The following is a 12211-nucleotide window of genomic DNA, read 5'->3' on the forward strand; positions in this document are numbered from 1 at the left end:
ACAAGCAAAATCATCAGGGGTTGATGGTACTTTGATACTGCGATTAAGTTAGTTATTTGCCACCCAAATGGTCTTCATGTTTAAAAGTTAGTGCCACGAGGCGCTGAAGCGTTGAATACCTTTCAAACAGGAAACAGAAAACACGGCCAGGAAATATGATAAAACTAGTTTTTACATGCATCGACTAGAATTGAAGAGAATACTGCCAATACTGCCGAGTAAATTAAAAATCTTTCCACCTAAATAGAACAGTCTTTGATTCAGCTTGACAATTAAAATAAACTGTCAACGCCAAATGGCTTGTAACTCAGTAAAACATAAGAGTCGATTTAAAAATTACACCTATCGTTGGGACACTAGAGTAAACGTACATAAAACATTCGGTAACGTAAACGCGTAAAGTCATGCGAATTGGGAGACTTGTACACAAGATGTAAGAAAGTATTAACTTTAATTTTACCTCAGTACCAAAGGAAAACAAGAGATAGGTAAAGAGAATTACAGTGACGAATGTTCTTAGCTATGACAATTGAATGTTAACTTTTCACAGAAAGCGTCTTTGCAAATAAAATTATTCAATAATTAAGCTGGAAAAAAAAATAAAACAAATACGGCTTGAATTCCTAAATAACCTGGATTACAGATTTTATAGTTGCATTTAAAAAGCCGGTACAAAGCAACGTTTTTCTAAAGCCAATCGGCGAAGGAAATATTTGGAATCAGGCTGATAAGGAGCCACTAGCAATTCCCATGAATATCACTCGTTTATTGTATTACGTCAAGTTGGAGTCCATTAGCTTGAGCTGCGCTGAGTCGAAGAGCTGAACTAATACTATTTAAAGGCGAATATTCTTAAATAAAATTGCCACACGTTTTCCTGTAAAAGAGTGTTTCTAAGAGCATTTATAGTTGATTTCTTGTATATCGTGTCAAAAGTTGCGGGTAAATCACATATATCAACTGAAACAGTTTTTACTCAATAGAATACAGAAAAAGTCCAATCAAAAATGGTCAAGCCACATCGACCACGATCTTAGATCACACTAACATGGTTCGACCGGTATTTATCATTTCTGGAGCCAGATTTCTGACTTTACGACTCTGTCGTGCGACTAAAGTCTGTTTTTTTAAATTTATATGACGTCTTTTTCCGACGGAGAAATCGAATGGGAAGAGCGCTTCTCTATTTCTACTAAAACAGACAATCCACAATGAAGCTGTTGGTAGAAACCTCGCAGAAATAAGGAGTGTAAACCCTTCATCTCTCAGAGTGGAAGGAGCAGAGATTAGATAAGAAAATGCTCCGAGGACGTTTACCGCCTCGAGCTAACAGTGTTCACTTCCAACAGTTTCATAACTATAACATAACTATATATGCTCAGTGAATCGAATTCAAACTTCACTCATATTTACTAGTTGTAACAGAAAAAGGATTATGCAATGTTTTATTAAATTTCGCATACTGAATTCCACAGCTGCAAGATAATTTCGGATTTTACAATGCTCCATTCTGATTTCAAAAAGTTCAAAAAGTCGTAACAGAATTGGATTGGATTTACCTAGATTGGATTTAACTGAATAATTGGATTGGATTTAACATTGATTTAGCACACCTTAATAGCTCAATAGCTATCATAGATTTTTTGAAACAGAGGATAGCAATGTTCAGCGATAAGCGTGATTTAATTCGGCTTTTTGCGGCTTTGTTTCCCGATAGCATAAGGCGATTATACTAAGCTGCGTTCAAATCAATATGTACAAAGCAATAATTAGAAACTAAAATAGTTTCCTTTTATAAAAAAACGAAAAGAACTCTTTCTTTACATCGCTAACAAAAATAAAAGAAAAAAAGAAAACAGCAGTTCTCACCAGTTTTACTGACAAATTGAACAAAACCAAACCTGTTGTGTTGACTTCACTGTCTTGTTTTGCAAAAGTAAAGAAAAAAGATCACAATGTTTATGAACAAGTACCAGCTGTTTAAACTACCTAGAAATCTTTTTTTCTATGTACCAGTATTATTTAGCAAAAATCGTCAATAGTTTTATTCTTAAACATTTGTGAATTGAGAAAGAATCGCTTCAAAAAGTGAAAAATATCTCCATCGAAGGGACTCTTTGCAATAAATGTGCGTGTTTTTTGAAACCACCATAGACAAGCGAGAATGGGAGATCAGTTACATGACCCTTTGAAAAATTTAAAACACACTTTCTAAAATTAAAGATGCTAAATTAAGTGAACATGTTGGAAACCATTAGATGAAAGCTCCAACGTAAACAATCACAACTTAAGTACTTTCAGAATTATAAAACAAATTCTAAGAGCGAGGAAAACGCTCTTTTATATTATGACAAAAAGGTGGTATATTTACTGAAGTTCAGAGGAATATTTCGCATGAAGCATACTGTTTTCCTTATCGCAATTACCAAAGTCGCCTAGGGGTGCAATCACACTCCAAGTCTGTCAGATAAACGGCAACACAAGATGATTAATTTACTTCACAATCCAGGCGGGCCCCAATAAAATCACTGCTTTAGCCTTACCGTACACTAAAACAGACATGGAAGCCTTGAAGGATGTCTAAAGTAAAAAAAGGCAAATGTTCTCCTTTACAAATTAGATAAACGGGCTGGCAAATGGCCTCTTTGTTTATCCACCACTGGTTTTTCATATTTGCTAATTGCTTAACTTAGATGTAAATGGCACTCTTTTGAAAAAAGCAACAAAATCCATTCTGTGGTGTGAAAGATCTTTGCTAGTATATTTTTACCGATAAATAATTCACAAAGCAGAGAAAAACATGATTTTGCAAAATTTAAAGCACTCGGGCAAAACATATAGCTTTTTTACTACACTGGTATTAATGCTAAAAAAACCCTCTAAAATAGATGAGTTAATTGGATAAAAACCATTTTTGGATCATAAGCACTGCAAGACATTTAGCAATCGGTTTAAAATCTTTATAACCCATCTTAAGGTCATAGCTTAAAATAGTCTGAATGCCACAAAAATTCCAAACGAGATAAGCAGCGAATAGAAAACGGGAAAACGAAATGAACGTAATGACGCAAAGGGAAAGATGGAGATAAAAATAGTTTAAATTTAGGATCAACGTGTTAAAATTATCTCACTGAACATAACTTTGATCTACCATTTATTTATTTAGCGAGATTTCTTGACGAATAGGAATAGTGACAAAAAGTAATATACTTCTATTGGGGCATTTAAAAGGGACATTTTATATTTTTCCGCTGTTCGTGTTGATTAGCATATAGATAGCTGGGTTAGCGGCTCGGTTTACAAAGGCCCCGGAATTATCAGGAATAATTGAGATGCTAAGTTGTGTCTGCCTTTTCTGCTGCGACAGGATGCACTTTGCAAGGAAAAACTGCGAAACCATTAAGCAACTCCCTTGTTTTACTTGCACTTGCAGAAAAAAACATAAACTTCTGAGCAGGTGTGCAATTTGTATGTGTTGCGAAATCACCGTAGAATTAACAGCCTTTTTTTTCCGACAGAATTTAAAGGAGCACTTTGCACTCAGCGTTAAAAAACTGACCGACGGCACCAGTTGAGCTAGGGATATCATCGCGCTTACATCTTGCTTGATAATTCCGCCAATCGAAAACGTCACAAATTGGATTAAAATCGCAGGGAAAATTGTCGATCGACGCGAAGGCGTAATTTACTCCTAAAAAAAAGTGGGCGGGGACATATCCCTTCCGTCGCGTTGGGAGCCTTTCGTACCAAAACAATTAGGCATTACTTTCGCTGCATTAATCAGCAGAAAAATGCATTTAACCCAGTCAGGTTCTAAATTACGAGCGAGGAAGTCAAATTAATGTCAACTTTGACAAGACACTAAAAATAGCGTCGGACAATGTGATCGGTTTACTTGTTCGTTTGACGCGAGGTTGATAAGTGTGCTCATTTGCCAATGTGAATTATGTGAACACGAACATATGTGATATACGCAGTTATTGGTTTTCAATAGCGGCCGAGTCGAGATCTATTTGACTTGTCTCCCACTGAAAATCTTCGCCGACAACAGCGTATCAACGTAGCTACGAATTGTAGACCCCTCGACGAGACGTTCTTTGGAAAGAAGATTCCACTGAACTAAGCTTTGCTCTGTAAGGTATGAGAATTTCTACGTTGTACTTTCAGCTGTTTAACAGATGCCGTGAATGACCATTGAAATAGCGTTTTGTGCAATCATTTGTCGTTCAGCGATTCACTACCTTGTACGCGTTCATAGCTAAGGTTCGCTGGGCAGCACTCCTGTGTTGAAAGACATTACAGCGATTTGCTGTGTACATTGTTTATGATATTGTTTTCGTGACTTTCACAACAAAATGTAGACTGTAAGAACACGAACGCGTAACATGTGTATCAAATGCCTCAAAAGATAAAACGCTAATAACATTCATTTGATACTTTTTCAGCGATAGAAGCTGCATTTCCTTTAGATGCAAATCCATCAGGATTCACGCCGTCTCGGTGAATCCAGCGGAAGAAACAAAACATTGAACTATTCTGCGTGAATCAAAAAATTGTTTTAAAACAACTAGTTTAAACAGGTTTGTTCCAAAAGATCAGCGCCAGCTACCTTCGTTACGAAGTTTCCCTCAACTGTGCAAATGTGACAACCCCTCCCTCGTTTAAGGGCTGTTTGAAACGAGAATCGTGCTCCATGGTAAACAAATTGGACGATGAGAATTTACATTAGGACAATTTTCATAAAATAAACGTGCCTATTCATCCAGAGACACTTCGGTGCTAAATGTCTGTCAGGGTAAAGATTGGATTTCAAAGATTGCCACTTATCGTGTCGAACATCTTTGTTAATTTAGATTTTCATCAAATGAACACGAAAACCGCACGAACTGCTTTGGGTTAGCAGCCACAGTTCGCACGAATATTTAGAGATTTACATGTCCTGTGCTAATTCGAGAAACGGGGGAACGATATTTAAGATGGGTGCGGCCAATTGTTGTGTGTTTCTCTAAGGAAAGTTGTAAAACGGCAATTTTCCCGCAAAGTCTCAGCTGGATTTCTCCATCAACTTTCCAAATTTCTCCAAATGCGTCCTTAATCAATGTTACATGTTAAAGAACAATGAAGTACGAAAGAATATCCTCTTTAACTACTTGGATTGAGAACAAACGTTTGTCTCGAGGTTAAAAAAACAAACGCAAGAGGAATTCTAATGACCTAGTATCACAACTGAATCTTGAACTCTGCGGTTTCGAGCTGTCTCGCGTTGACAATGTATACAACAACCTTTTCACATCGAGGAAAATAAGTTTCGAATTTTCGTCGAAAATTACAGCTATCATACCAGATACTGCGTCGTATTAGGTTGGGAGTCAATAATTTTTTTTCAGTTTGTTTTGTATTTCCACTGCCACACAAATTTTCAATTAGGCTTGTAAGCAATCGAGGTCAATACCTCTACCTCAGGGCAAACAGCTCAATGTAATGCAAAAGGATAATCAAACAACGAAATGACAATGGCTTGTTTCCTTGAAACATCATTCCCCAAACTCATTAGCTTTTTGTGCCAACTTTAGCTTTAAAGAGAGACTAACCGACACCTCGTTATCGTAGAATTAAATTAAAAGAACGCGCAAACTCGATGGTTCTAGTTTCACGAGTGAACAATGTTTTAGAGTGTGTTTTTAAATATTTTAATTATTTTATTTGCCAAACCATTACGTGCGATATATTTTCCCCTAAGTCTTGTAAGCGCAAGCGAAATACCAGCGGTGTTTTCCAACTTTTTAGCACTGCCGGAGATAACCAAAACCCAATACACGAGATCAGCATGACAGAGAGTTGTTTGTTCAAAAATACAACTTTAAACTCGAAAAATACATGCAAACATAATGAAAACACGCCGTAAGTGTAAAATGGAACACGCCTTGGTCTTTTCAATCCAAAACAAACACATCACAAAGATTTGGCTGTTCACAGTTTGAAAATATTATCATAACAAAACTCTCCCACCGGAAAAAGAGCCATTTTTTCCCGCTAAATCTTCCGAAATCAATATGCAATTGGCAAACTCAACACAAAATTGAACATATCTTGCAACATAATGATTTAAATTTGGACGACACAATGTCGTTTTCCACCTTCGCGTCTTTCAGTTAAGTAAACACAGAGCGAGTTTCTTTCCCAAATCTCTACCAGCAAAGCGGTCCGAGAGCTAATGAGAGAGAAAAGAGTCCCGAAAACGCCAACCGCAATCCGCTATCTTTAACTCACAGATGGCTTGCGTTGTTTTCCTTGTAAACTATTAGGAATTCGCCTCAAAACCGTGGAATTAATGACTGGACCTATCGCGTTATCGAGACGTCAGTTTCTTATAAACTATGTCGCCTTTAGAAAAGCGGTTTGTTTTCATTCACTGGAGCCTAGAAAAGAAAATTAATTTCATACGAGCGAATCTAATCTCGTGTTTCCATTAAAACAAAGAACAAAATCACAGTGAACGTGCGAATAATATCAAGTTGAACCAATCACCGTGGACTTACCAAAAATATAATCAATTCTGTGTTCCGTGTTTTCATTTTGGGCAGGCACAGTAACGATATTTCAAAAGATTTTTTCGCTTCGCAACGAAAAAAGGCCGCCCCCTGGATTCCACTGATAAGCGAATGAAAGCTTTGACCTAATGTTCATGTTTGTTAGTATAATAAACTATTTTATTTTTCTGCCCACTAACAGATTTGTCAGAGATAATACAAGGCAGTCACTGATATCACTGGTGTTATAGACCTGCCACGATCCAGGTAAGATACAGCGATTTATTTTCGAAAAAGTATCGTTTAATCCACAACATTTTGCGGCACTAATGTTAGCATTTATGCCACACGAAGTGAAACACTTCATTGTCAAAACGCTTGTATTCGTCTCTTTTGTTCAAAGGATAATTACAAACCCCCAATTGCCTTTCCTTTTGTATGTGATACCAAAGCGACTTATGTTTATGAAAATTAACATGAACCGTATGTTCTTTCGACAGTGATAACACGTTTACAATTGAAGACGTACGCGCCGAAAGAAAATGTCTGCAAATAGCACTTCTACCCTGGGTAACTTCACCACAGTGCCGACTCCGGTACAGAGATCGGTCTCCGAGGCTAGTATCATCGCGTCCGCGACTTTCGTCACAATTGTACTGGTGCTCACGATTGTAGGGAACAGTCTTGTTTGTTTCAGCGTGTACTACTTTCCACGGCTTCGCAGGCCGACCAACTTCTTGATCGTGTCGCTGGCGGTGAGTGACCTACTCGTGGGGTCGTTATCTCTGCCGTTCAGGATTGCACAGACGGTTAACCACGAGAAGTGGCCCGCCAGTTTGGGTCGCGCTGGGTGTCAGTACTGGATATGGATCGATATGTTATGTTGCGGTGCGTCCATACTCAACCTCACGGGAATCAGCTTCGATCGACTGCTAGCAGTGAAATGGCCGCTGACATACCGCGAGAACATGACATCGAAGAGAGCTGCGTTAGTGATTCTCTTCGTATGGTTGTACGCGTTTCTCTTTGCTTGCCTGTCGTTTGTGAAGTGGGGCGGAAAGGAAACCATCGATTACGAACCTCAGTGTTCGATAAAAGCTAAAATCTACATCACTATTTTGGCGTGCGCTGCGTTCTTTTTCCCGCTAGCCGTTCTCATCTTCAACTACACGCTGGTTCTCAAGATCGCAATTCAGCACGCGCGAGCAGTGCAGAAAGATAGAGACGCTATTGCGGTCAACTTCTTGCCCGAACAAGACAACGCTAACGAGGAGACCAGCGGCATTGCCAGCTCTCCAGGGTCGAGTACCAGGGCCATATCCATAGGAAAACGAAGCTGCGAACCGCTCACTGAACAAAAACCCCGAAGGTCTTCAGGACTACATATTATGAAGCAACTCAAAGCAACCAAGACGTTGGCTATCGTGGTGGGAGTGTTTATTTTGTCGTGGTTCCCATTCTTCGTCATCTTTCTCACATTTCAATACTGCCCACATTGCTTCGGTAACGAGAGAATACCCGCAACTGTTAAGACGGCCCTCATCATAGTGTTCGTAAACGTTTTACCTGTCAGCAATTCCGCAGCTAATCCCATAATCTATACTTGTTTCAACAAGGAGTTCCGCACGGCCTTTTTGCGCGTCCTCTGCAAAATCTCACGGAGATCAGACGCAAAGTTTCTGTCGAAGTCAAACGGTTATACGGATACATTCTCTTCCTATGCGTAAGTCTTAAAACAAAAGAGATATGCCTGTTATCTTTATTGACTCGTTTAGATAGTAAGTGAACGAGATGAACTACTTCGATTCTCGAAAATTTGATATTTACTTTATGTTTTTATCACAGTTCCACTGTTTCCTTTGTCTATTACGGCGAGTTTCATTAACATTTTACGAACACCTTTGAATATAGAACGCAGATGAAAGACAAAATATTGACTCCCCCTCAGAGAAACACATAAAGAAAGTAAGTAGAAACTAAAACTATTGAAAAACTGAATCGCGTAACAACGTTTTGACTGAAAATTATGACGAAATGACCATTACGAAATGAGAAGGGCAATTAGTGCCTTTAAAGTAGAGAACACGATTCCTTGGAGACATTTTCTCAGCTTTGACTCAATATTACCACCCAATATGATACGAATTCCACAGATAAGACTTAGTTTGCGTATAACTTAGCGTTCACAACTTAAAATTCATTAACTAAGCTTTTATGTTTACTTTGCCTGCGTTATCACAGTTTTTTCAGCAAGTGCTTATTCAAAGTGTAATCCTAGCTTCTGTAATATCTCAATGAATATATTGCTGATTTAATTGCAATAACGGTGAAAAAAGAAACAGATTGAATAATCTTTGACGAAACATTTCTTTAGGAATACCGCATCAAAAAATGCCGCCTATCTTGGAATTGAATTCGGTGGTTTATACTTCACACGCGCTAGACAAATGAAGGCAGAGATTAGAATTTAAATAATATATTATCGGTTGGCAATTCAGAATTTGCGAATTAAGCGCAGACTGCAATTTAAAAAAAAAATCTGGAAATTTTACATTTTGTAACCCATTTTGTCTAATGGCTAAATCTAACAAAAGACCGACAGGATCTGCGTCTTGTGTTAGCGGCAAAACATGTTCGGAACCTTCCAAAGACGATTAATCACTTTTCAAAGTAATGCGTGATAACGGTTAACACCTATGGATAATAAATGATTGTTTAGTCTAGCGTAACAAAGGCTATTAGCTCCCACATAGCTTGTTTACTTTGCTTCTGTGCCGTAAAACGGTATCAACCGCGCTACCCTGTGGGATAAAACGAGAACGGACTTCAATACTCTTGAAATATTAACATTCTTAAGCGTAAATTTGAGAGAAGGGACCACTTCAACACAGCTTAATCAAGAACATTTTGCTCGTAAATGTTAATCACGCTGAAAAGCTTGTTCGTAATTTTCATTGCAAAATAGTTACTGGATGTAGTTCACAGCCAATCACGTGTGAAAATGAAACCATGACTCGCTTGAATGGCACTAGAGAGACTTTTATTGGCTTGTTGTTTGATTGCGTCGTTTTGTCCCTGACAAACGAAGACCATTTGTCGTTAAGGTCTAATTGCTTTTAGGAAAGAAAGTAGAATGTATAAATTCAATGCTAGCTTGTGATTCTTAAGACGGATTGTTCACGTCGATGGGGTGATAAACCATAACAATGAGCGTTTCTATGCAAAAGAAATAATGAAAAAAAAAACCTGCTACTTTCTACTGTATTATTTTCTGTATTTCACATTCTTTTCTTTAATTTTTCGATTTCCTTTACAGCGTGCCAGTGAACGATCACAAAATTTAATTACCTCTGTATTAAATTAACACAAAACACTGCGGTAGCCCACATGTATAGTAATTGCTATTTAAGCTTATAATTAGGCAGCGGTCCTAAGCAATTAACTTTGTATTATTGATGATTTAAAAGCAACTTGGTTGTTTTCAATTAGTTTTAGCTTAGCCCCTCATAATACTCAGCCACTGTATAATAATTTTTGCTATGGCCAAGTCTCCGTCTAAGGGCATAGTTAAATTACGAGCTCGGTTTAGTTTATATTTTATTAGGATATTTTTACCCCCAGTTTTACTATATTGTATTAATTACAGCGCTGTGTGCCTTAGTTGTGTTATTATTCAGTGCTCGAGGGGACATATCCATTCCGTTAGCTAAGAGATTAAAAATAAAAAACACTCAAAGAACATCTTTTTTTAACAGAGAAACTTAAGGCTGGTTTTTCGGTTATATCGCTGGGGATCGGTTAGAACAAGCTTATTCGAAAACGGAATTACCAAGGCTCATGGTCATTATGAGAGAAATGTGTACCGGCACCGTTATGTGTCTTGGCAAAGGAGAGATCACATACACTTTAATGACCTTGCCACGTTTGAAAGTGTTTGAAAGTAAAATACCAAATGGCGCCTTATGAAATATAGCCGATATTTCAAAAGGTGCTATTTGGTTGTTTTCGGCAAAGTAAGGTCCCGTGCACAATACGTCGGAGGAATTTGAAAACGACGTTTTCACTAAGAAAACTCATCAAAAGTTTTCCGTCCACACTACGCAGGAAAAATTTGAAAACGCAACAATTACCGGTCATTTTGGATTTGTGTTTGAGGAAAACTCGAACAGGGAAATCACATGATTTTCGTGACTACACCGTTTTCGAAAAGCTCCGTTTTCAAAATATTTTCAGTCCACACGAAAACACAGAGCTGGCGCATTTCAAATTCCTTCGGTTTGAAGAGCGTTTTCAAAAAGCTCCGTTTTCGTGACGGATTAGTGTGGACGGTAGGCCTAACCGTACAAATAAAGCTCCGTTTTCAAATTTCTCCAGCTAGGTGTGAACGGGCTTTAAGAGTTGATGTAGATCAGGTGGAGATATCGTTAAATACGAGTTTTTATAGACTTTTTCAGGTTTCTCTCTCTTTTGAACTTGGCAAGGCAACATTTGTACTCGAAAGGCTGACTTACTCGTCCTAGTCCGCTCATGTTTTTGACTCGGAGAGAGCTTTTCTTTTCTCGCTTAAGGAAATCACAATGTTACAACCCAGCGGTCTAACGGAAACTAGCCTTCAGTTATTTCGTTAAGTTGCAGTGTTTAACCTGCGTCGCAGATGAATTCAGCGGCTCAAATTTGACCCCTAGCAACAAAGAGGGTTCAATTAAATTGAGTTGTCTTGGAGCTTGCTACAGTCGAAATATAAACAAACCAGTAACTAAGCAGTGAAAACATTTCGTTTGTAAACTGTACCGAACGCAGAAAGGATTTCACACACGCCACAGCAGCCATATTAGTGTCCCAAAACAATGAAATAGTGGCCTTGCTGGCTCTTTTCTCATGTAAACACTTTTATTTATTCCAGTAAATATGAATGGCTGCTGGCCACACGAGTGAAAGCGCTCTCTCGAGCATGACGTCAGGGCAGCCATATTGGTGTGCCAAAACAATGAAACGGCGACCCTGTTAGTGTCCCAAACCAATTCTGTGGGAATTAAACTATTTTCTTATGTAATCTCTATCTTTTGTCCCGATGAATTTGTATGGCTGCTGGTCACGTGAGTGAAAATACTCCATGGGTGACGTCTGCACGCAAGCGGCACGCAAGCTGGTCGCGACGGGCGGCAAACGCGGGAAAATCGCGCGTAAAAAGCGCTGGAAAATGGCACGAGCCAATGCGCTATAAGCTGCGTGTCTGCATATGATTGGTTTAACAGACAGACCTTGCGAGTAGTAAGAGAAAATTCCATGATTTAAAACGTAACACACGACCAGATCACAGGAAGGCTGCTTAATGCAAACTCTTACTGAATATATTTTATGCTGTAGAAATAATCTTTGTAAGATATCAACCGACGGGTTATAGTCTTAAAAAATAACGGCATGCACACTGTATGCCTACATAGGAAACCATTATATAGTAACTGGGACTTGTAAACTAACCGGTATATTATTCAAGATATTGTTGATTTATCCAGGAAGGAAATGACATTGAAACGTATTTGAAAGGAAATAAAGTGTAGTATTGTCTCAAAGTTAGTGGAGTTATATTTTCTAGGAAATCAAGTGTTAGGCCGTCTTAAATTTTATTGAGATTAACCGATTTAGCTTGGTACTTAGTGGGTTATTCTCGTGCTCTATGC

The 12211-nt window shown here is 38.3% G+C and overlaps 1 protein-coding gene and 1 long non-coding RNA gene across 7 annotated transcripts in view; one reads left to right on the forward strand and one right to left on the reverse strand.

Moving 5' to 3' along the window:
* The window catches only part of LOC145464897 (putative G-protein coupled receptor No18), a 33559-nt gene extending 23366 nt beyond the window's left edge, over positions 1–10193 (forward strand). For 5 of the 6 annotated variants that reach the window (XM_081448705.1, XM_081448703.1, XM_081448706.1 and 2 more), the window contains 2 exons: positions 6733–6797; positions 7031–10193. In XM_081448705.1, the coding sequence (XP_081304831.1) occupies positions 7073–8257 (1185 nt within the window). In that variant the 5' untranslated portion in view covers positions 6733–6797; positions 7031–7072 and the 3' untranslated portion in view covers positions 8258–10193. Of the gene's footprint in view, positions 1–30; positions 4139–6732; positions 6798–7030 lie in introns of those variants that run through there. The other variant, XM_081448707.1, reaches the window with a different exon arrangement.
* A 1776-nt stretch (positions 10194–11969) lies between these two features.
* Positions 11970–12211, reverse strand: part of LOC145464912 (uncharacterized) — a 7501-nt gene continuing 7259 nt past the window's right edge. Inside the window, exon 3 of the long non-coding RNA XR_014041467.1 lies at positions 11970–12211. This exon is cut by the window's right edge and continues 940 nt beyond it. This is a non-coding gene — a long non-coding RNA (uncharacterized LOC145464912).

This window comes from Orbicella franksi, chromosome 13, assembly GCF_964199315.1.
Source record: "Orbicella franksi chromosome 13, jaOrbFran1.1, whole genome shotgun sequence".
NCBI classification, from domain to species: domain Eukaryota; kingdom Metazoa; phylum Cnidaria; class Anthozoa; order Scleractinia; family Merulinidae; genus Orbicella; species Orbicella franksi.